A 27,136-nucleotide genomic window follows, 5' to 3' on the forward strand; every position below is an offset into this window, starting at 1 on the left:
GCCTAAAATGCCTTGATGGAGATTAAACCGGTAATAGACATCTGCTAGAATGTGAGAACTCTATATTGGCCAACCACCCATATATGAGTTTTGGATACAAATCTACCAGTAGCCTAAATGCTACAATTACAAATTAATTAATTTTACTTTTAAACATTTTGTGTTTTTAAATGATCTAGTTGAGATTAGAAATCAAGTTCATAATATAATGTACTATGCAAAATACTGCAGCTAACAATATGGCCAGAATAGCGATAACGTCAAGCAGCAAGTATTGGTATAACGGAAGATTGACAGATGCCGGTCGCAAGTGTGGCGCCCCCTGGTGTCTGATGACGTACTCTGTCCAGTACACTGCTGTCTGCAGCGGCGTCATCGGTCGGTCCCGGAATTTTTGCGACAGTCGTCTCATGTTCATTGTGTAACTGTGAAATACGTTACATTTACATTATAATGATCAAAAATGTATTTAAAAAAATATTTATAAAGTAGAATTTGCTTTGTTCAAAAACGTTTGTTCTACATGTTGTTGTATGATCACTATTGATTTTATAGATTTAAATTATCTCCATAAGTGAAGTCATTTATGAATAACAATTAAATGTATAACTTATCTACACTGAATTTAATATTTACTAAACTAATCATACATTATATATGCTGCTGCTATAAAAACACACACACACACACACACACACACACACACACACACACACACACACATATATTACAAACTATTTTTAGTTTATTTTTATTTTTGTTTGTATTTTTTAATTAAAGTGTTAAAAGTTACCGTGGCTTAAATAAAGTAAATAGTGTTACTTTACAATGACAAACAAAAAGATTGCTTGCTTATACGCATTTATATTATATTTAAATGAGACATCTGTCATAATTATGAAATACAAAAATGGGCACGTAAATGTGGTGAAGTCATTACATGGGGTATAACTTAAGGTTGTTTCTGTACACCCGGCTCTTAATAACACAAGTAGACAATAACCTTCGTAATTAATTTTGGAACATATCGACCAGGTGACAAATCTAGAAATGTACTATACTATATTAAACATAATAGTATCTACTCTAGTTGACAGCTCTTCATTTAAACTACGTAAAACATAATCAGTCTCAGCCACCTGCAACTCTGAAGCACTGACAGCCGGACAGCACTCGGCAGTGGATTACTCATGTGGTGTCAAATTCTGCCTAGTTAGCGGAATCGCGGCTTCAACAATAGTTCGCTGTTCTCAGTCTATGGTATTACCTACCCATCACTGGTGATTACATTTTTTAATTGCTTAGGTGCAAATATCAATATCTCACCTGGCATCATTGAGCACCGTCGTTAGAGCCTGAGATATGTCTCTTTGTGACAGATTGGAGATATCTAGCAGGATACCACCACCACGACGTATTATATTATTAGCGTTCTGATACTGATCAGTATAGAATGGGATTAGTACTAGTGGTTTGGCGAAGTGCACGGCTTCTGTAGTGCTGGCTAGCCCACCATGTGCGATGATTGCTCTAACATTGGGATGGGCTGCAATATTAGCAATAAGTAATTAAAATCTTCATCATCGTTCGTATTTCATTTTAACGTAATGAGAGTACTTAACCAAACATTTGACAAAATAAAATATATATTTTAAGGTGATTATTAATGTAAGATTTACTTAATATCAATTATAACATTTTGTATAAACTAACATTTCGTACATTAACTTTACTGTTCTAAAGGAAGTAGATAACATTTTGTTTAAGTGTTCATTGGATTAGAGTAGTATACATGAAGTCGATCATCTGTTCACGTTGCGCGTAAAATCTTTGCTATATTGACAGTAATCAAGGTAGAAGTACACCAGACCACTTGTTGCCTAACGGGTTTCACTGGTTACTCATTCTATAGATGCCCTGCGAACAAAGTGAAAACAAACATACAGGAAAAACATATTTACATCATCCCAAAAGATAAAAGTGTAATTGACGCTCAGCCAAATTAATGGATGGACATGCACTATTATGAAACTCATTCTTGTCTATGTAGAAATAAAGCATGTATATGTCTCGAACAAATATCAATTTTAAAAGTACATATGATTGTATTCAGTTTGTATACAGATTTATTTAATTTTGCGATTTTCTCATAATGATCATGGTTACTCATAAGACCAATATCAAAATATATATCGGTAACACTCAGCTATATCACATGGAATCAAACGCATCGGGATTAATTTTGCTTGTATATAAATAAAGCGTAATGGAAAATTACTTATCTATAGGTTAATTGGATCTCGAAATATCGTACGGACAGACATACAGACAGGAATAAAAGTTTACCAGTTCTAGAGAGATAGGCTCACTCAGAAATTATTATGGTATATATATATATATATATATATATATATATATATATATATATATGTGTGTGTATATATATATACCATATATATGTATATATATATATATATATATATATATATATGTATATATATTTAATAGTACATTTTAAAGATAGGCTATCTGAAAAAATATCAAAAATTACCTGAATGTTTAATACTAAACAAAGACTTCAGTGTGTGAAACATTTTTAAAAATATAATGAGTGTGAGTATTACTTAAACCAAGATATAGTTAGCTTAGAAGATTAGCAATGAAAGGGATGGTAATCATGTTATTGTTTTTATAATTCTTTTATAAATTACTTGCCATTTTACATATTTCAAAAATACTAGTTAATACGTCTTACACTTCCTATTAATTTGACCAGAAATTACGAATACAGAACCCTGGGTTGTCACAAAAATTCAAGCTTTGTAATGACTATATCACAATTTATTCAGAAAATTCAAATATGATATCTACGTACTTCACATACCAGTGATATCTAGTTGTGGGATCCATTTCTTAATCATGACGTTAGGCGGCGTGTTCGGCAGTTCGTCTTCGTACTTGAGAATAAATCTCTGTGGCAGAGTAGAGAATACCTCCAGAAACATGCGAATGACCCTAGGAGGCAGCGCAGCCATCCTCACGAGCGAACCGAAACTGACTAGAACCACGCCATCTTTGGCGCCGTCCAGAAACTCCTTTATGTCCTGTAATATTTATCAGAAAAATGTCATTAGGGCTTTAACAGTAATTTTGTTAAAAAAAACATTACTATAGGCCGACTAATAAATGTACGCATAACTGTACTGGTTCCTATAACTGTTACTTTTAAATGCCACTACATTATTTACCTTCGGTAAAGGTCGGATATCTCGTATATGTATTCCTCCAACTTCAACCACACTAGGTGGAAACGGTCGGCTTTGTGAAAATACAAAGTGACTGTTCACTAATACCAGAGATGTTTGTCGATTCACTTCGTCCAAGGATGGTAAATTCTCATTGAACACTTCTTCAGCCAGTCTCTGACTGGGAAGTTCCGAGTAGTAATAGTAGAGCACTTTCATAGTAAACAAGGAGACAGTACTGATAGCTCTTTGAACAAAATTCATTTCATCACCGTAGTCTACAAAGTAATTTGGTATATAAGAAGGGTTGTCCGGAAGACCAGTGCGATAAGACGACCAAGGGGAAGATGTGCTGACAACCCAACTGATGAAGGGAGCATTTAGCTTGTAAACTATGTAGTTTAAGCAATCAGAACCAAATATTTCTCCTATAATAAGGTCAAAGGTTTCATTCAAAAGATTAATAACTTTTTCATGCCTAATTAACTGTTCACAAATAGTCATGTGAATTTCAGTAATAAATAAGGCAGATTTTATAACGTTTGAAGTTTTCTCTCTGAGAACTTCTGGAGTGAAAACACTAATAAGCGGTGGAATTTGAGGAGAAAAGTCGATGTCCGTGTAATTTGCCATCGTTGTTTTCTGAGGGAAGCTGGATACTACGGTGAGACGGTGGCCTCTCTGATGAAGTTCCAGAAGTAGAGGTTCCATTACCAAGAAATGGCTACGACAGTTGACAGGAAGTAGAGCTAAGATGTTGGCTCCGTTACATATTGATGTGAACGTTGCTATTACCAGCATAACAGGAACGAACATCTGTAACAAAATTTAAAAATTAAAAGTGTTGATATATATTCCATGTGTTAATTGCCATCTATAATTTGATTTTCCAAATGAAATGGTATCCACTTGCCAGCGGTTTCAGTAATTAGATAGTATTCAGTTCTTCAAGATAAATATGTTGAAACAAAACTGATTTATTATATTAGTTTTAATAATAGTTTATTCATGTGATCAGGGCAGTGTATTAGAGCTTGTACAAATGATCAATGTCTATTCCTCCTATGTTCTATAACCTCCAACTTTCAGACGGACTGTCTTTGATCTATATTCGCACATTCTCCAAAATATATTAATTCTGTGTCTGTGAAAACTGGTAAACACTACCTGGACTCTCAAGGCCTCCTTAAGCCTTCGCTCTCTAGCTCCAGATCTATGGCATCTAAACGGACTCTTGGAGCCCAAGATTTTGGAGGTCATTGCCTCAGAAGATTTAGTCCTATGAATTATCCAGCTATTGGGAGTTCTCAATTATTGAAATCATCCAGTATTACATCCACTGGCACAATTCAGCATTTAGAACATGCCAGAAAGTGCTTTTGGTTTGTTAGAGCTCACAGCGTGAAGTCTTCGGCGTCTATGGTATCTTGGACTACGGGTTTAAAAAATTTTCAATACAGGTAGTTAGACCAAGCTTTTACTTTCGTTACTATAAATTTAGAAAAAAACTTTAAACACAATTTTTCTAATGAATTAGATGTTTTTGATTCTTCGCAATCTGGAATACAGGTTATTGTGTACCTTTGTCTATGTTATGTGGATTCCACAACTGATATTCTAAATATTTTAGAAAATTAAAATATTAACAAATGTTTCAGCTTCTTTGACAAACTTCAGCTGAAACATCAAAGTATGTTTAAAAGTGTCAACTGTTGTTTAATGTATGTATTGTAAAGCAAATATTATCATTATTTTTCCAAATTGTGATATATTCTGGGAAACGTTCCAGTCATTCTAAAATTCGAAGGTTGTAACCTATTTAGTGAAAGCATTTATAATATGATGGAACCATATGATCCGGGAATAAATATATCTGGTACGAATCGTATCAATTTCAAAGTTTAATCAAACGTTACATACAAGATTGACTTCTTCTAATTTGCGCTTTGTTGTGAGTAAAAATATATACATACAAACCTCTGTTTAAATTCTCTTTCTGTCTAAGATAATATTTCAAGTGCCATAATTATAGTTTTACCTTAAAATAAATATATCGTACGACTGAAAAGATAACGGTGCTATATGTGTCATTTCATGCCGTTTAAATAGATTTTATATCCGGTTTAATTCATTTATGGATTCACATTTGAGTTTATGTTGTTGCACTGACCAAGAAAATAAATACACATTTGAGGTTTGAGACCCAACCTACAATATAAACACAGATTTGAACAAAATTCATTTACTTCCTCTGTTGTGTTAGACTTCCGGTTTAAGGTGAAGAGTGTGTCATTCATTTGATACTCCTTAAGCTGCAGTAAAAACGCCAAAACGCCAAGGGAGCCAACTAGTTTTGAGTACGTTCACAGCTTAGATCATTAAGGTAGGATTTATAACAGCGTTTATATAGTATTTCCAATAAATTAGCTGGTTCATCGGTTTAGTTTGGTTCATCGGTACTGATGCAATCTAAAGTAAAAATGATATAGTAACTCCGTCTTAGCAATGACCATTACAACACTGATTAAGCACTGTATTTCTAATATTTTCTAAAATTTTAATGTAAACAAATGTTTTTTTGCCTTTTTGATGAACTTCAGCTGAAAGTTGCCACAGCTGTGAAGTCAATTCAATTTGGATTTTTATAAATTTTAATTATTTTCCCAGTTAAATATTCTAGGGAATTTTTCTCTCGTTATAAAACTTCCTCGGACTTTAACATGAATTAAAATAAAAGACTTATCCAAATTGGCCCAGAGCTCACGAGATTAGCCCTTATCACAACATTTAGCGATTTATTTTGATATAATAGATTCCATTCATCCGTATGAAATCCATGATAATCCTATTAAATGCAAAAGTTTGTGAAGAATAATGTTTGGATATTTGAATGCTTTTGTGTTTCGATGTCGGATATTCAACCACAGAAAAGATATGAAAGTAAAATATAGACATATTTGTATGTCAAAACACTACTCATTGCGTGAATAAAATAAACATCGATTGCATTGAACCTGATGGTACTTAGCTATTGCAAATATAGGGCCAAGTAGCCGCCTCGCACGAATAGTGAAATTTTCCGCCAAGACCGAAAACGAAACTATCCGTCAGCTCCGAAAATAATCCGCCAAGGTCGAAAAATGGACTTTCCGTCAGCTCCGAATTCTAACGTAAACATTCCTATAACCTCGAATACTTATTCGTAGAGTCCGCCAGCTCCGAAATAAGATATTGTCCGTGAGATCCGAATATGTAATATTCCGTTAACACCGAATCCTATAGGGACGAAAGCAGTTGCAATCCAGTAAGGTCGATTAAACTCAATCGTCCGATAGGGCCGAAACTGAAGCATTCCGTCAGCGCCGAATTATAGCAGGAGCAGTCCGTTAACTCCGAATAAATACGTAACAGTCCGCCAAATCCGAATTGGGATTTTTCCGCCAAGTCCGAATCTGATTCTTTCCGCGAACGTTCGAATATTGGACTCGCCCCCAAGCGGAGAGGTATGCGCGCAGTCGGTGAAATGGGAGGAGCTTAGCGGCGAGTCCGCCTAGGCCAGGGGGAATCACAGGGGGTCCCCCAATCACAGTGTTCCGGTTCACGAGCTCCTCATGCAGCGGCATAATGAGGTGATCGCAACCGGCGGGAGAGAATGAGTGGGGGATGGAGGGGCCCCCTCCTGCCAACTATAGATAGCCCGTGTATTGGAATAGTGGAATGAGCAGTCCGCGCGTTCTCTCTCCGTACTCCTCTGAATTTAATTTAGTTCAGTAACCTGGGCAAACCTATTAAAATGTATCACTGTATTTTCAAACCCTGTTCCGTAGTTTAGTACAGCATACATATATTTAAATTACATTTTAAATGCTGTATGTTGCAGGATGCAGCACACAATTAAATTGCAGGCAATTAATCTGACAAACCTCTTAAAATGTACCACTGTGTTTTAGCTTCTACTCTGAGTTAAACACCTTTCAATAATTTGGTAAACATACATATATATTACATTTTCAAAGCAGGATGCAGCGCATTTCATTAAACCTTGATTTTACAACGTAATTAATGACAGGCAATTAATCTTGTCTACATACAAATAAACCAATTCAACGGAGTATCGAAAGACCCAAAAACACGTAAGGAAGTCTACTGTAACAAAGTAACCTCGTTACATTCATGTGGCTTAAAACATTCGAGGGTGGATTAAACATCCAGGAGGATTAAAAAGAGCCCTACTCGCCAAACTTTAGAAATTTGTTTGTTTACAAGTGAATTTTCAATTTAATTGTACTTTTTTTAATTTTCTTAGTCACTCAAATGTGATTGTAAGCATTCATGCTTGAAAACATTTAAACTTTTCAAAAGATTCGAGACTCGTGTTTTTAGCATAGTAGTTAAATAGTGATCTTCAGGGTCTCCAAAATACAAAATCAACAATTAAGTTGAGTTTTTTTAATTGCATCTTTTGTATTAAAATGTTAAACCAATAAAATTGTTTTATAACATTATATTTGGTTCATTGCATTTTCCAACAGCCTTAATCAAATAAATATAATTTGTAGGTTACATTACTATTTAGTTAGAAATTATTCGATAATTGCCATGTACTATAGATCTGATCAGCATTATAATCGCGTACGCCAGACGACACATGACACATATCAGGCTTGGGGTCGAAGTTACACGCACAATTTCAAGTCTATAGGCCTAGCACTTTTCATTCTCGATATATCCAACAAACAGGACAGAGAAATCTATTGCTATTGCTATAAGTTAAAACTTGATCTAATAAACTTGAGGTTATTAAAATATGAAATACTTAACAAAGTGTTTCAAATACTAAAGTTCTCAAAGAAAATACGATAAGATATCAAAGGACATGCCACAGAAAGGAGATATATCAACCAATACTGCAACCCTGCACCTGGCGTAGAAACGCTGGCTTGACTTATCAACTATCCAGCCACTTCCGTTTCATCTCAAAATGGACTGGTCTTCCCTCCAAAATTATAAATAGCTCAGAACTAACAATCAATAATTTTCAGAACGTCTCATCGGACAGTAGCAGTGGTGTGGTGTGTGTGGAGTGTGTACTATATATGTTTAAACATTTGTTGACACATTTTGTAAAGTGTCTTTGGAGTTATAAAGAAAAGTTCAATACTTAATATAATTTAATTCTATATAATTCCTATGATTTTGCAGATATTTTCGGATATAAAACGACTCATTAATTCGTAAGATAATAGAAATCAGAACCGTTCCGAACTGAGGTCGCTATCAGCCGCATGTTACAGGGTTTGTCAGGAAATTTTCGGGATTTATCGGTACTGTTCGGCTCTGCTCGGCTCTGCCCCCACTCTTTCTCTCCTCCTGGCTTGATCGCCCTATTCTTCAATCTTCATATTCATGAGGAGCTCGTGGTACAGGCGGTACAGGTCAGACTGCGGCGGGCTCCGCAACAGGAAAGGTACATTGTTCTCTCGCTCCATTGTAGAGAAGAATGTTATGTAATACATATAAATGACTCAATTAGTCCATCAATGAGTACAATTTTGAATGGTATTTATTCTACGTCATAATAATGTTGGAAAAGTGAACGACATTTTTAGAAATAATTTTAAAACTCACATGGAGCTTGAATATTGTATGTACATATAATAACATCAAGTGTAGTCACATTTCCCTTCATCAATAAGTATAATCCTCATTATCATTATATTTCCACTCCAATTATTGTACGTAAAAATTTAGTTTTAGGAATTTGTGTTGAGTCTACAATAGTCAATTCCTTGGTAATATATGCATCATATTTTCATTAGCACATCAACTTTATAGGCATATAGTTAATCGTTTGTTTACATGTGGCCTGTAGTTAATAGTTAGTTAATCTCATTGTAGTTCTAGTATGGGCCGGGTATTTATAGAATACTAGCTGTTACCCGCGGCTTCGCACGCAATCTTAGAACCAAAGTTCTTATATTACTTAGTAAAAGCAATTATGATGTAGGCTAATATGATGGAAGTCCTATAACAATTTTAATTTGTAGGCATACATCAGGTAGATATTATTTAAGTTCATGGTAAATAGTATCATAGTTTAACTCAATTATTATATCATGTTTGGCACATGTGGGAGCATTTCTGGTTAAAATTAATTATATACATAACGTCACAGCTAAATCTGCCTTGTCATCCCGATCAAGAAAAGACAAATCTCAGATCAAACAGGTCTCGGAAAACTTACTTCGGTCAAAAAGCGTATATTTCTAGTCCTTGTCATATATTTCAGGTCCTAAGACATTTCCAGTACCATAGTTGAGTTTGCCTTGTTGTTCTGACAAAGAAGAAACACAAAAATATATATATATAATATTATATATTAATAATATATAATATATGTTAGTAATATATTAACATATATTAAAGCATTATTTGATGTTTCAACTGATTTTCCTCGAAAAGGTTGAAAGAAGTTTAACCCTTTTAATTTTATAAAATATTAGGTATACTGTGCTTGGTCAGTAGTGAAATGCAGATAACAGAGACAAAAGGTACATTGTAAAATGCCACAATGGCACTGGAAATATCTTAGACTAAAAGAAGATTGCAAGTTCCGAATGTGGAAATTTTTTGACCGAAATAAGTTTTTGAGACCTACATCGTAACTTATATTATAAATGCGAAAGTGAGTTTGTTTGTATATTAACATATAGGCCTATTCGTATTCCAAATTATCTTAGACTAAAGAAGATCCTGCAAGTTCCGAATGTGGAAATTTTTTTGACCGAAATAAGTTTTTGAGACCTACATCGTAACTTATATTATAAATGCGAAAAGTGAGTTTGTTTGTATATTAACATTATGGCCTATTCGTATTCCCAATTATGAAAAATCCTCATCTTGGTCTCTGAAGTTGTATTGCAGCAAAGGAAATGTATTCAAAGACCTGTTAAATGTAATGTAATGTGTGTAATGTATGTTTTGTGTAAACATAGTTTGCTGACGGTAGATACAATCATAGGTTTAACTATATAGTTTAACCACTATTTTCAATTTGGTTACATTTATAGGCTTGAAAACTTACTGAGAGCTTCATAGTAGCATCACTTATCTCTACATTTTCTTGCAACCGCTGTTTAGCACTGAGTAAGAAAATATCCACATAAGATAATAACAGTTTTTGTGAAAATAAACTCTACATTTTAGCAAATGTTAATTTATTCTGTGCTTGGTCAGTACTGTGACGCTAATATAAAGGACAGAGACACTATCTAACTTACTATAAGCTTAAATAAAGTTGGTTGTAAAACCCATCTTAGTTGTCTTGAGAGAAGCTTTTCCCTGCCCTGTATACATATTTTCTTGATCGTGATAGAAGACAAAATTGTGGAAGAAAAGAATGCTAAGACAACATTACTTTATAATGGCCATATTTAATGTTACGATATTACACTTTTGACAGATTTTCTTTATCGTGGCAACAAGGCATACTACATCGGCGTCGGAAATATAATTCACTCGAACAAAGAAGTACTCGTGCACAAATGAAAAGCATACGAAATTGCAAGGCAATCCGTGAGTAACTTCTAGTGATATGATACATTCTATAATAATAATGATTCATTTCAACTTCTCTTTCATGAAGGATACCTCCAGGAAACTATATATTTTTTTATACCTTCATAAATTATATGTTTTGCAATACTACATATTACAACCAAAGAAAATTAAATTTACTTTTCATTTTATTAGCGTGTTAGTACTTAAATAGTTTAACCTGCGAATTCCGTTTTTATATACTTACCGTGAAAACTTATTATTCGATGCAATTCATCTATTGACATTATTTTGATCAAGTAACAGGATTCGCGGAGGTTGCATAAAAAATGTCTATTCTATGTCTCAGTTCATTCTGAAGATGCACTGTGCACAATCAGACAAACAATCGTACAAAATAGAGTTTGAAACTAAAATTACCTATAATAAAACTCAGTCTTGTATAAAATGAAGTTTCATGCAAAATTTTAAACCTTCATATGAAGTCTTTCTTGGCATATCTTCCAGATAATACATTCAAATTTTTGTTCATTAAATTGGGTTTCATATCGGTGTTTAAAATCATAAAATTCTACACACTAAGTCGCTATTAAATTACATATGTGTTGGGATAGTTAGGCTACATGCGTTAATATGTTAATGAGTTTATTTTTGAAATTTATTTAGTTATGTTGATACTGTCTCGTTTTTATCACGGTTGCCCAATGTAGTCTAAACATTTAGCCAAATCCCATGGAGTGACATGTACCATAATTTTAACTTTAATTAATTTAATTTAGCTTTATGGTACAGTTTTAAGTTTGTAGGTTAGTTCGTTTTCGTGCGGACAGATATACAGACAGACGAACTTACAAATTAAATTTGTTTAATCCCCACAAGTTACAGGCCTCGTTAGAGCAGTCAGTAAAATGTGTGTATTATTATACTCTATTTAACTAACTTTTTGACTTTTTGTTTGTGCACTAATCTATATACACATACAATCTAGAGATATAACGTACCGAAATGGACTCTTTAATTATTGATTTAGTAAAATTACACTGAAAAGATACAGATACATATATAATCACTGGTGGTGACTTTTGTACAGTTTATTGATGAAAAAATCTACAGTTGAACCATTCCTGTTTTGTAAAGATCTCCCTGAGACAACAAAAGGACAAGACATTTTTAATTTAGTTGATAAGTTCTTTGAAAATTCCAAAATATTATGGCAGTCCTGTTTAAGTGTTCCATTTATGGGTGGGCACTTCACAGGCTTTCTAACGTTAGCAAAACAGAAAAACACAGATATAGTTTATACACATTGTTCCCTACATAGAGAAACTCTGATTGCCATATCTTTGGCTTCTGGAATAAAAGTAGTACTCGACAGGTGTGTAAAGTTGACATACACAAAATAGCTTACCCACATTTTTCATATTATTCGTTAGTTTCTGTTAGTTCTCACAAAAGTTTCGTTAGTTTAGCAATATTAAAAACTTTACAGCCTTAATTTCAATGTGTCACCATAAAAGTTAGCCTACCCAGATTAAATATTAATAATACGTTTTCGAAATTCATATCGTCAGTCCCTCGTTATTTTTTCGTTTACTTCAGCAATAATATCTATTTTACAGCCCTAATTTAATGGCTAGGCATACTTCACACCGTGAAAAAGTGGCGAAACAAGATTTAATGGGTAATTAGATTGTAGTAACATCGATGCAAAATGCATTCCAGACAACATACATTTTTGGTAGGTTTTGTTAGGTTTGTCATTCACCACCTTTGTTTTATATTTAACGAAAATATTAAGAAACCCTTAAGTTTTCATTTCTGGCAACTTGGCCCACGCAAAATAGCCCATTCACTTACAACTGGTTGGAATCCTTAGTATACGTTAGTTTTTGCTATTTCCCGAAGTTCTTTATGTTGTTATTGTAACGCCTTTGTTATTATAACATAAATGCTATAAAATTAAAATTAAATTAATTGGTTTTGAACAAAATATTGCTTGTCATAGAAAATAGGAAGTGTGAAATATTATGGTGGCTTGATAATTGAAATATTAAATTGTCCTATTTAAACATTATTGTAGTTGGCAATATTAATAAATACATAAAAAAATGAGTTTTGGGATATTATTTTATTAAATAATAAACAAACATTATAATCCAAAGGAAGTATCATCTGTAATTTACAATTTTAATGAGCAAAATAACATTTTTGCCCTGAACTATCCTCCCGAAGACTAGACTAAAGTTTGAACAGGCTATTATCATTAAATATGAAAGATTTTTTGTTGATAAGTCTGCTTCGGAATTTATTCTTAAAGAAGTTCATGTTAGAAAATGCTGCTTTCAAACATACGTCAACCCATACAAAGTAAGAAGTTTCCAAGGCTAGTTTTATGGATATTTATTAAGACAAACAAGACGCCGCACTCAGATCCTCTTTAATCCTCAGTTTTAGTGTCTCTTTGTTGAAAGCAGAGCACACTAAGGCAGTATCATCAGCATATGCAAAGACTGATGAATGTAAGGTAGTTTTTAATAGGTCGTTTATGTATATAAGAAAAATAATTGGACCAAGTACACCACCCTGAGCCGTTCCATAAAGCAGTTCTAAAGATTCACTTATACGATTTACCAATCTTTACCATCTGTCTTCTTTTAGTACATAGAGACATAAGCCAGTCCAAAGCAGCACCACCTATGCCATTCATTCTTAATTTATTGACTAGTATATGGTTATCTAGAGTATCAAAAGCTTTTTGAAAATCAAGATACACGGCCAGTACGCATTTACCCTGGTTTCTTGAGTACGTTATACTAGAAATGTGTTTCTCGAGTGCCAAATCTGTCCCCCTTGCCCGGCAGAAATCCGTATTGGTGTTCCCGAGAGAAGTAACCTAGTGTTAAAATAGTCCAGCAACTTATTTTTAGCGATTGTTTCAAATATCTTTGCTATAGTATTAATAACTGAAATCGGCCGGTACGATGGACACCTCTGACGGGTCACCAGACTTTAGGAAGGGTGAACCACTGTTCCGAGGTGTCGTTGGCGGAGAGGCTGAAGGGTGGATAGCAGCCATTTATGTTTCACCGCGACTAACGGACTGCGCTGGTCAACACGCAACGGCTCCACATTGATGGAACATTCAAAGTATTGCCCGAACAGCTGCATGCCTTATCAGCTGGTGACAATCCATGGGCGAGTTCTTGAATCATGTATGTATACAGAAAATTAACTTGTAAAATAATATATAACACGATGTATTTATTCATATTTACGTTTAGAACGGTCGTTCCTAAGTTTTATACACGAGGCAATGGTGGAATTCAGCTTTTATTTTCATGTATTTACTTGACTACCTATTTAATTATCGAAACAAAAATAACTTCCGGTCGGTAAATACCGAAGAAAAGCTCTCTACCAGTGAAATCCAAAATCGTCAAAACTTGAATATGTAGAGAGCTTTTCTTCAGTATTTACTGACCGGAAGTGATTTTTTCCTCGATATTATAAAGGTACAGTGTACAGTTTATTGATAAAAAAAATCATCGTCCTAACTCAATTGAAAAACATCACGTTAACCCCAATCACTGAAGACCAAATTAGTTGAATTTCAAATCAGTAGAGTTTTTTCAAGTGTATTTTTCGACCGAAAGTGATTTTTTTAAATTGTTTTCGATAATTATATACACGTCTACAGTTTAATGACACTAAAATCAACGTCGTAACTTAAATTCTAAGCAGTCATTTTACGTCCCCAAGACGAATTTGAACGAAGTGGTCGCTATTTTAAACTGTTCGCCGTGTTCCGGTTCAGGTTACTTTGCGACATCACGTGACCGCGCCCTATAGAAATACCGTGATTACACTATTACTATCCGAAAGGCCGAGCCCAAAAGTATAGTTTGATACTTTACGATTTAAACGAAAAGGACAACTCTATTTTTAACAACGGCCACTTTAATAAATTAATTTAATGTTTGTAGACAAGAGTATTCTTTTTTTCTACTGCTCCATGCTTTATTTTTTAATGTCTTAAAATTTCGGAGGTGGTCCGGACCCCCTGGACCCCCCCCTTCGCTACGCCACTGGGTTCAGGGAGATCGAGGAGAGAGATATAAACAGATGGGGCAGAAAACTAATTGGCGGTATTTGGGGTGGAGTGGAATGTGCCAGCTGGCTGCGTTTCACTGAAAACAGGATACGACGATGCGCATGCGATCTATAGCGGTCAGAGTTTTTCTATACTGTTGCAAGCTCAACCTTATTGCCTCCTTCCCTCTCTTCCTGTCTTATCACTTATCACTCAGCGCTACTTCAGGTGTAGAACCCGCCGAGTCTTCTTACCTACAAAGTATTAGCAGTAACCGGAGGTCGTATTTTAATTATGTACACGTGAATAAGAGGAATTAATCGATCCCGTCCTATATAGCATGACTATGAAATTATAATAACCTAATTTGTTTAAAGCAATAATCGCCTAATACAATTTTAATTCCAAATTTAATAGTTTGTTATATAGTTTATAGTTGCAATTTACCCGTTGTTTATCTTTAACACTCTTCAGGTATATAAACATGTAAATGTGTTACCTTAATCTTGAGGCGTAATCTTTAGAAAAAACTTAAATTATTTCTGAAATAAAAAGATGTAGTGCATTAAATTAGTCTATATTACATGATTTTAAAACTAATCTATATTATATACGTAATTTGTGGCTGAAAAGTTATTTCGGACAAACGATATGGCACCTACAAAAGACACAAACAATGTAAAAATTGGACTTCTTAAGGGCAATCAGTGTGATTTCTTTACGCATTTTGTACTATAGCAGCATTAACTAGATATTATCATCGATTAAAAAGATCATGTAGAGAAATTATCAATTGTAATTAAAACTCTTAATAACCCAGGAAGTTACTAAAACTAACAAACTATTCTTCGTATTTCAGCTGTTTCCGGTAGCTTTTGTGCTAATGACGAGGAAGACACAGGAGTCCTACCAAGGTGTTTTCGTATTTTTAAAAACAATTGATTCCTGATTGGAATCCGCAGGTCATTTTGACTGATTTTGAGTTGGCTATGAGCAATGCTGCTCAGTTAGTATGGCCTAATGCTCGAGTAGTCGGATGCTTCTTTCATTTTGCACAGGTATATATAATAACTTAATATATAAGTTTAACTCTAATTATATTGTTTTTATTATAACCATTCCTCGAGATAGTACCCAAATTGAAGCTCAGAGCAGAGAGCGCTCTGTTGTATGCGTACCATTCCTTTTTTCTAAGAACATTAGATACTAAATGACTAAATTCCTTTTGTCCAACAGGGTTAACTGGACCTTTTCTTCGCAATGCGCTTTTTTTGCTGTGCCTCTTTTATCGTAACACCTTATTTTGTACAGTAAATGTATAATATACTGTATAAAGGAAAAATGTGGACATTTATTATCTGGTGACCATACAATTAGTTATATTATACAAGAAAAATTTACGTTTTTAGGCAATCTATCGCGTGCACAGGCAGCTTCGCCTCCAACACTTAGTTGACACCAACGTACAGGCTGCTAAGACTCTTCAGATGTTGATGTCATTAGCTTTGCTGCCTGCTGAAAGAATAGCACTTGGCCTCAGGGTCATAGCTCACTACGCAGTGCTTGCACGGTCTGGTAGCCAGATTCAGAATACTGCTTCGGTAAGTTTATCAGGATGTTTGGTATTAAAAGCTAGGCCTTGGTGTGTTTCTCGTGTGCTCAAAATCAGTTTATTGTTAGATTTCCTATATAATTACTCTGCTTCCAGCAATTTTCAAAATCTTTCCTTAGAAATTATCACAACTTAAGCCTTTTCGAGTAATTTTTATGCATTTTGGTACAGGTATTTTATGTTTTGTATTGTACATTTTTATTTCTCCAAGATATAGTCACAACAATATCGGTATGACAAATAATTGTTTTCGATTGTAACAAACTATGTCACGGTAGAATTTATTTTTTTTTATAGTTTATAGAGTATTTTATGTATATTGCAGCTATATGGAAAATTTCTGGATGCGGATGGTCGGTGCAAATCGATTTAGCGTGTTTGGCGAGCCGCACCGGACCAACAACGCTCTGGAGGCGTTCCACAGCAGCTTATTAAGGACAATGGGGCCACATCCTGGAGTGTGGAAGTTCCACGGTCAAAAGTCTTTTGCCATTTCTTATCATAGATCTTATTCTTGTTTATGTAAAAAATAAAGTTTCATCCAAAATTTAAAGCTTACGCTCAGCAAATGACAATAAAAGTGCGATACTCTTTTTAATTTCAATCTTGCAACTAAAATAACTTTATGTTAATATTAAACAAACCGGGTTTTTATGCTTTGAATTTTTTATTTGCACTTTAAGCATTACTTCGGCATTTGAACATTTATCTTGTCTTTCCAATTTATGTCTAAATAGACAATGTAGTATTGTAATTATAACTAATAAAACCAGAAGTCTACTCCTTTTTATTGTTATAGTAGTTATGGTCTTCCGTCTTCCGTTGCGGTCTTTATGCCTTCTCTAAGACATATTTTATACAAGTGTCAATAAACTGAGGTTGTTTATTTCGTTTCACAGATAACCTCAGGAAAATTGAAAATGCTCAGTGGCAGGACTACAATCGAATGGCGAATGGCGTACAGCAATGTTCGCCAAAGAAGGCGTGCCTACGTGCGCCAAGACGCTGCAATACACCAGGCGTCAACCATGTTGATCCAGGGGAGATACAATGAGGCGCAGTTTCCTAAACCGCGTGTCGCACTTTACCTTGTCGTTAGCCGACACAAAGAGAGCTGAGCGAGTGCGGCTAGCGGCAATCCCTGGCAATGATGGGCGCCGTGTAGCAGCAGCAGAAACCAGTGATTGCCACCACCACTTTTGCAAGCTGAGCAAAATCGTCGTCCTGCCCCTGAGGTTTGTAAACTTTACTGTTTTCGTTGTAGTTAATTTTTGACACCTAAGGAGCAATTTCATACAGCAATTTACAGCAATTATTACAGCAATTTCATATTTCAAATTGGCTTTAAAAAGTTTGCGTATATTATATTTCAAGAAAACTAATGAAACTAGAACCCCCTTTCTTTCCTGGCATACTTTTGCATGTTTTTAAAAGTCATTCATACTCATTCCGTTGTATGTTACAGATACAGCCACGAGCTGACCTCCCGCTGGAGATAGGGAATTTCCTCCTCCTGCAGCAGTAGTGGTCCCACCGCCTCCTCCTCCTGCAGCAGTAGTGGCCCCACCGCCTCCGCCTCCTGCAGCAGTAGTGGCCCAACCGCCTCCGCCTCCTGCAGCAGTAGTGGCCCTGCCGCCTCCGCCTCCAGCAGCAGTAGTGGCCCCACCGCCCCCTCCTCCTGCAGCAGTAGTGGCCCCACCGCCTCCGCCTCCTGCAGCAGTAGTGGCTCAACCGCCTCCGCCTCCTGCAGCAGTAGTGGCCCTGCCGCCATCCGCCTCCAGCAGCAGTAGTGGCCCCACCGCCTCCGCCTCCTGCAGCAATAGTCGCCCCACCGCCTCCGCCTCCTGCAGCAGTAGAGGCCCTGCCGCCTCCGCCTCCTGCAGCAATAGTCGACCCACCGCCTCCGCCTCCTGCAGCAATGGTCGTCCCACCGCCTCCGCCTCCTGCAGCAGTAGTCGTCCAAAACCGCCTCTGCCTCCTGAAGTGCAAGCAGCTGGCCCTGCTGTTGCGCCACCCGCTCAGGCAGCACCTGGAAGGTACTGCGTAGTTTGTCTGATGGAGCGTGCTTCACACGTGGTCATTCCTTGTGGTCATGTGTGTTTGTGCGCTGAATGCACTGACAGGCTACCTGCCTTCCAGGTCATCCCTCATTGCCCTTTATGCAGGCACAACAGCACTGGGATTTATAGAACATTTTGGTAGCCTTATTTATTAATAATTTTTAGTAAGGTTTATATTTTTAATTTATAGTGACTGTTCCAATTTTGTTGTATTATTTAGATTTTATGTTTCATTTTACTCTACATTAAGATATTGTACAATCTTTTTGTTATTTTGGGTACTTACTTAAAAAATATTGTAAGTCAATAATTGTTAATATTTTATATATAACTTTACTTATGTATAGATTCTTATTTCTTATAGATTCTAATTTCAAATGTTTTTATAGCCTACGTCTTGATTGTTGTGTTCCAATTTTGTTGTATTATTTAGATTTTATGTTTCATTTTACTCTACTTTAAGATATTGTATAATTATTTTGTTATTTTGGGTTCCTGTTTAAAAACATTTTAAATCAATAATTGTTTAATATTTTATATATTACATTATTTATGTATAGATTTTTATTTCAAATGTATTTATAGCCTATGTCTTGATTGTTGTGTCCTACACTTATATATAAATAAATACATACTTATATAAATTAATATGTATATACATTTTATATTAAATTCATTTGTTTCTCTATGTATTGCCATTTACTGCCTTTTACTCTTTTTTTTCAAAAGTTACTATTTTAGTACTGCCACTAAACGAACAGACTTACAGACTTGATAAGCCATTCCAGCTTATCCAGTGATCGGCCGGCTATAATGGTGGCATTTTAACGTTTTCCCTATGAGAACAATGTTAAACTTCAAGCAATTTTACGAGCTTATATTTGATTGCAAAATTGTGACGTAAATCTCATTTTAAAGACAAAAATACGCATCCAAACGCTGTTTTAAAATTTTTAATTATACAGTAGAATCCCGCCTATCCGAGGTAAAATGGGACCGAGACTACCTCGGATAACGAAAATCTCGGATGATCCAGAGACAATGTAAAATAGGTTATACATAAACAAACAAAACATGTTGTATTTTAAAAAACAGTATTACTTGGAGACAGAGATTCAGAATTGGGAGTGGAGAGCTCACAATGGCGCTATCGTTTTGCAACACTGTGATGATCTAAATGAATAATACAAACAAGTACTGTGGGGTTTGTGCACTTTTTGAAAGATGTAGTATTACAATGATGTAAAAACTTTTGATGCATAGACTATGTATTGATTGAGTATATTTGCAAATCATTTGAAAACTACCATGAAACCAAGATCATTGATTTCGGCACTTATCGGTGTGGTCAAAAAAGATTATGAGCCACTAAACCTAAGTCTAGTACAAGATTGATAAACCGAGTACTCTGTTAATTCTGAAAAGAAAACATTATGTATTCCCTCAATGTAGATTTTACAACTTGAGAATGTCCATTTGGAGGAAGGGGCCGTTATTGTGACACGAATGAATAACAAAATTCATGTTTGTCTACATAATTATTATGCACGGGCTCAGCCTGATGCAAATAGATAGGATATGCGGGCCCGCCAATCCGGATATCCCCGCCAGGCCTCGGCAGACCCGACTGAGCGATTGCTGAGACCACTTTGGGGTTGTAAATACGCGTGCGGGCGGCGCGGGCCTGACTGTGACACGACCACCAAACCTCGAGGTGCAGAGGCTCTGTTCAATGGGCGATGTTACACAATCATCTCCTACTCGTCCGTGCAGCTGGCCTGCCTCAGAGGCGTACCGAAGGTCCGGACCCCCCCAAATTTTAAGACGTATTAAAAAAATAAAGCATGGAGCAGGAGAAAAAAGGAGAGTTGTCATTACTTTTGTCTACAAACATTAAATTAATTGATTTATTTAATTGAAGTGACCGTTGTTAAAAAATATAATTGTCCTTTCGTTTAAATCATAAAGTATCAAACGATACTTTTGGGCTCGGCCTTTCGGATAGTGTAGTGTTATCACGGCATTTCTATAGGCGCGGTCACGTGGACGTCGCAAAGTAACGTGAACCGTAACATGGCGAACAGTTTAAATTAGCGACTACTTCGTTCAAATTCGTCTTGAGGACTTAAATTGGACTGCTTAGAATTAAGTTACGACGTTGATTTTAGGTGTCAATAAACTGTAGACGTGTATATAATTATCGGAAAAAACATTTAATCACTTTAATCACATCAAATCACTTTCGGTCGGAAATAAAATACACCTGAAAAACTCTAATGATTAGGTAGAACTTCAACTACTTCGGACTTCAGTTATTGAGGTAAACGTGGTATTTTTGATTGAGTTAGGACGACGATTTTTGTTATCATTAATACTCGACTACCTATATAATTATCGAGAAAAAAATCACTTTCTGTCGGTAAATACAGAAGAAAAGCTCTCTACAGATTCAAGTTTTGACGATTTAGGATTTCACTGGTTTGAGTGGTTGAGGTAAAATGGTTTTATTTTTTTACAGCCAAATAGATTTCTACATTTTAATCATTATACAGAATTTAACTGACTATTCCGTTAATTAATTGAATTATTTCCTTTAGGGATTTTCTATATATATTCAATATTTTGAATCATTGGTATTAATTCCATATTCGACTCCCCTAAAACTATTACAGTACATACTTTGGTTAATCCTCACCGGCTCCAAACTTTCTGCGATTATCATGGCTTTTATCTGCGAGGGATATTATAAGTACTAATGCTCCAACTAAGACAAGATTGATCTCTACTACTGTATGTATTGCTTTATGTAATATTGTAAATATGGATAGGATTAGTGGGAAACCGCCAAAAGATCAAACTATTTGGTACTTTATTTATTGGTATTAGGTAAACAAGTAGCTGGAAAATGCATATAAGCTACAATAATGCGTACGTTATGATCTTATCTAATCCTAACAAAGTAGTCAGTGTATCACAACTTAATTAACTGGTTTTTATGTGTCTTGTAACCTTGGTTGGGTTTTCAATTCTTGAAAAATCCTATATCAAAGTATTGGATATAAAACTTAATTCATTATTTGTAATAGATAAAAAAGTTGAGAGAGTAACATAATAAAATATGTGCAATCTATGATTGCAAACATGTAATCTTTTTCCCCATTTAAAAAATATTTTACTGATATCACACTACAATTAACAATGTGTTACGCAAAATACTACGGTTACAGTAAAACCATATTAAATTGTAAATTTTGTAGTGAAAGAAGATTCAAATGTGGTATTAATTTTAGAAAACCATTCAACTTATGTTTTGTGTTAGTTCGAACTCATTTTTTTTGTTGCGCCGTTCTATCGTTTATAACTAAGAGGGTGTAGATTTTATTATATGTTTGGGCCTAATAGATGACAAGGTAAGTTCTTGAACAAACTGAAGATAAAAACCTTCTATTAAAGTAATGTTTTCGTCAATAAAATACACCTAGAATTCCTTTGTATAATGGTGTATGAGGTTAAAGATGTTTCATCGTAGTATTGAAATTTATACGAGTAACTTAAAAATAATTAACATTTGGGTAAATATCAATTACATTAGTTAAGTACTAATCAAACTTTTTAATTTAAAAGTAATTCTATAAAATCCAAGAAATAATATAACACAAATATACGAAAATAATATTTCCTATTTACTGTTACTTTTACTACATTTTTCTTTAGAAGCAGACAATTTGACCTCTAAGTTTTTGTAACCTATCTTAAATAGCTATCTCATTTCACTTAACGTAAAGTGTAGCGGAGTAGTACGTTAGAGGGAGGAGTGTGGAGCCAGGCGACTGTAATTTACTGTCGACAGTAGGAGGAGCCAGCAGCCATCGCAAACTTGTATCCCTCCATGGCTGCCCCCTCCCCACGATTCGGCGTTGACGGAATGGGCTGTTTTCGACGTTGGCGGAATGGAGCTGATTCGGCCCTGGCGGATTGGTATGAATTCAGAGTTTCGGGGACAGTTGAAGATTCTACTTTAAATTTTCCTATAGCACCGATAAATTCTATTATTCGTCCGTCAACATCGAAGAGTTTCTACATCAGTCCGTGAGCTCCGAATTTATCCGACTCTATAGGAATCTTTAATTTTCGCCTCTAAAAGACACACGAGTCCGCCAGGACCGAATAACGAGACAGTCCGCCAACTCCGAATCCTCCTAGATTCCGTGAGTGGCGAAAAGTAGAATCGTCCGTGAGCCTCGAATATTTTATGTCTTAGTCCGATAGCTCCGAATAATTTGCTCTCCGGTCCGTGAACGTCGAATCATTCGGAGCTGACGGAAAGTATCGTTTTCGGTCTTGGCGGACGAATTCACTATTCGGCCCTGGCGGATTCGGTCCTCACGGACTCCACCATCGAGCGCAGAGGGTTGGGGCCGGCCAAGCATCTGAAACGTTTCATGAAACGTTTATTCAGAAAAATCTTAGACTCATGACTAAGTAAGAATCTGTGACACTTTTCGTGTATTATACGTTGCTTAGTAATATTTTTCTCATTAAGATGTAAACAATCCATATATACAGTGTGAGATAAAATTATGGCAACATTCTGTTTAGTTTTTTATGGATAAAGATGGAAGGATGGAACTCGGGACACCTTTCTAGCAAATAGAAGTGAAAATTTTGGTCACTGTTACAACTCTGTGAATTTCCCCAAATGGAATTTGGAGGGGAGGGAGGACTCAAACTTTTTAATTGTAAAGACCCGCCTTATTTTAAATGTCTTGATAAAAGAAGAACAGTGGAAACTAGAGATTTCTATCTCAACCCAGTAAAAAATGGCAGCTCATTGAAGTTAATTTACAATTTTTTGAGGCAAAATATGAACATCCACATTCAGAAGATAAATAACTTCAATAGGCAACCACTTTCCTTACAAACTCAATCCTGTTTTACAGTTAGTGCCTGCTGCTGGGCAGGCCTCCCTTATCTTATCAATTTTGAGGAAGTCCAATATCATGTTCAGTTTCTGTTTGGAATTAACAAAGTTAAGAGTGTTTTTGTGATACTTTACGTTGAAAAGTAGTGTTTAAGTGACAAAAACGTAATATGATCCTGATGATGTGAAGCTACGGAGACCGGGTGAAATCTTATGATGAAGTAAGGAATTTATTTAATGAAATTTATCCCAATCGATACCCTGTATCTAAATTAGGAGTTCCAAAAACCATCCAACGTTTCCAGGAAACAGGCAGCGTTAAAGACCATCCAAAACATGCACGACCAAAACTGCTACAATGGAAGTATTGTCACTTGACGTTTTATAGTTTGTTGTAGGAAATCCTAATGCATTAAGGCAAGAAATGTTTTCAAATATTAGTTATATCTCAAACGTCAGTTTGTAAAGTTTTACATGGCAGTGTTTATAAAGCGTACAAATGTGTTTAGTTTATGAGCTAAGTGGGAACGATTTTGATCGTCGAGTAGAATGTTCTAACATAATGACGCGGAAAATTGATAATAATACAACTAGATTAAACAATATTGCTTTCTCATATGAAGCAACTTTCATGTTAAACGGTAACGTTAACAGACACAATGCTCGTTATTGGCCGGATGTTAACCCTCATTGGATGAGAAAGCAACATATCCATCTTCCTGAAAAATGTACTTTTTGTCTTGGCATTGTGTGGGATCAGTTTATTGGGCCCTTTTGTATTGATGGCAACCTTAATGCCGAGGTATACCAGGAAATGTTACAAAATTAGGTTTATCGAGCTATCCAAGTAGCAACCAAAAACTGTAATGAAGTAGGATGGAGTACCTTTAAACTATAACCTGCATGTCCGTGAGTATTTAAACAATTATTTTCCAAATCACTGGATAGGCAGATGAGGCTACTATGATCGCCAGATCTATCTCCAACTCACTACTTTGTGGGGGGTCACATTAAAAACAACGTCTATAAAACGAATCCGCAGTGCATTAAAAATCTTAGGGACAGAATAGTAGCGGAAATTCTTAAAATCCCGCGTTAATCCATACAGCGTGCCGTTGAAAGTTTCTACAACAGCTTGGATGTTGTCAAACTCTCCTGGGATATATATATATATATATATATATATATATATATATATATATATATATATATATATGTGTGTGTGTGTGTGTGTGTACTCAAACAATAATAGGCCTATATTCATCCAATAAATTATATTCATAAATATCCTTAATTAGTTTAAGTATATTATAACTACAAGTACAAGGGAGAAATAAATATCGAAATACAAATATTGAATATAAATGTAATAATTAAGATTTATATTCTGAATAACCAACCAAATAAAGTAAACGGTCGCCTTACCTTAAGGCAATGAACACCGGGACAGCCTCACTATGACTCTGTCTCATGTTCTAAACAGTTCATTCGACTATCCATATCCTTACTCATCAAAAACTAAGCACTTCACTCAGCACTTGAGTCAGCTTTCCTTTGTCACTTGAACTTTTTATGAAGTTGGATATTCGTAAAACCAAACCTAACTACTGAATAACTTACTACTTAATCAATGCAATTTAATGTCAAATTTTTTTTTAAATTACCTTAAACTTCTGGAGGATAAGTTAGAGGAAACCTGTTTGCATTCCTGACTTGAATAAATGTGGGCATTTTCTTTAATTTAATCTTTTGACAGTTAAAGTAAATCTAGTCACTGGTGAAAAGATACATTTATCACTCTTTTAGGTAATTTACCAAACAATTAAAATAATCCTAATTAGTTAGAAAACAATTTTAACTGACAACTATTGAAGGTCATCATAAAGACCTCCAGTTCTCATTATTTAAGTCCTTTCATGTACTCCCAAAAATTAGGTTGTAAGACTATTACTTGCCCCTCTCACAATTTTGGGAAGCAAAGAAAAAGATAGTTTCTTCCCTATATAAGTTTTTACCGAAATAAAGTACTTCTTATTTCATTCTTTCAAAAATGTAAGAAGGTGGTTGCAATGCTGTACGGATCCAGTATACGTATGTGGTACAAATGTGTGGTACCATACACATTTCATACGAACATTTATTAGACTTCATACAGTATTTCTAATTAACCACAAGATCTAAAATAAAACAAGTATTAACTATAAGAATATTATCAAGAATTTCCACATGAGAAGAAACAAATGAATATAAAGATTTATGTAGGTACTATTTTGAGTATACAATTCCATTACAAGAAGATGCATAAAATTAAAATTAAAATTAAATAAAAAAGAGTTGATAAGAAAACGAAATATTTGTTTAGAGCTGTCAATTATTCTAAAATTGATGCGAATAAGGCAAATATAGAAAACAAATATTTTGGGATAAAAGCATTTTTCTGAACTGTCATTCTACTTAGGTATGTTAAAAAAGTCTAAGTACATCCATAACAAGTGAACATCATTTTGAGTAGGTGAGGTATTCTCTCAAATTAATACAATTGCGGGAAATAAGACGATACAGTTATTAAAGTTACAGTTTATTATTAGAAGGATATGTTATTGAGGAATATTTGTTGCTATCTAAAAAAGGGCTTCTTCATATTAATGCATGGGAGATTTTTAAGAACCAGTCCATTTTAAATGTATTTTACGAGTTTCTATTTTAAAATCATAATTGTTAGTGTTATTCATTTGTTTTTCTTCGCATGTCGACAAAAGGTTTGCCAACCATTTCAAAGCTTCCAAATATACGCGTTTTGGTAAATTTAAAAGTAAATGTGTCACAAACTAGGGGGAAAATATTAATTATGGGACTTCTGTCACCAACAGACTCTACTGATAATAAAGAATCATATAGTCTTATGCTGCGGCGAAAACAAACTTTGGGATTTTTGGAAGAATTTAAAGATTCAGTTGATTGGAACAATATTATAGATAGCGGTTACTATCCTGTGCAAATTTTGTAGAAATATGTGGCCGAAATTGCAAAATTTAAAGCATAAAATCCCGAATATGACGAAGTAGATCATTAATAAATGACTAAAATTTATATCTTTTCTTATAAAAACGTACATTAAATAGAAGAAAAAATTATATCTTTCTTATTCATGATGTTTTAAATTTTGTAAAAAATGATTGAATTTTTTTCTTAATAAATGGTGGAATACAAAAAGTATTCAGGCGATATTGAGAGGGCAGAGTTTAAACATTTTTATACAATTAGTGAACAACATTTAAATGAACAGAATAAAAGAACTGAGTTTAATATTGATTATGGAGATAATTTTTGCTCGTCTAACTTTCAGTTTTATATTTCTGGAACTTTAACAAAACAAGATGGTCAAACATATCTTGGAACAAATGATGTCAGATTGATTGATAATTTGTGCCGTTTTTATTCTCTAAAATTGAATTAAGAAAACACAATAAATTGTTAGAAGAAATTGAAAATTGTGGTAAATTAAGTACTATTAAAGGAACCATATCTTATTCCGAAAGCGATGTATTTTCAAATAGTTTTGAATCAACTTTTAAATTTAGACAATTTGAAGCGGTCGGTGATTTAGCACATTTCGGCTTAGGATTCTTTGAAAATGTAAATTTTCCAATC

The 27,136-nt window shown here is 34.7% G+C and overlaps 1 protein-coding gene across 1 annotated transcript; it reads right to left on the reverse strand.

Moving 5' to 3' along the window:
- Positions 1-159: 159 nt before the first annotated feature.
- LOC124354943 (UDP-glucosyltransferase 2-like) lies at positions 160-25,192 on the reverse strand. The gene is made up of 5 exons (XM_046805760.1): positions 24,911-25,192; positions 3,249-4,061; positions 2,885-3,104; positions 1,327-1,546; positions 160-425 (listed from the first exon to the last, which is right to left on the reverse strand). The coding sequence occupies exons 2-5, from the start codon at positions 4,059-4,061 to the stop codon at positions 176-178; spliced, it is 1,503 nt and encodes a 500-aa protein (XP_046661716.1). The 5' UTR covers positions 24,911-25,192; the 3' UTR covers positions 160-175.
- Between the last annotated feature and the right edge of the window lie 1,944 nt (positions 25,193-27,136).

Source organism: Homalodisca vitripennis, chromosome 2 (genome assembly GCF_021130785.1).
Source record: "Homalodisca vitripennis isolate AUS2020 chromosome 2, UT_GWSS_2.1, whole genome shotgun sequence".
NCBI lineage: Eukaryota > Metazoa > Arthropoda > Insecta > Hemiptera > Cicadellidae > Homalodisca > Homalodisca vitripennis.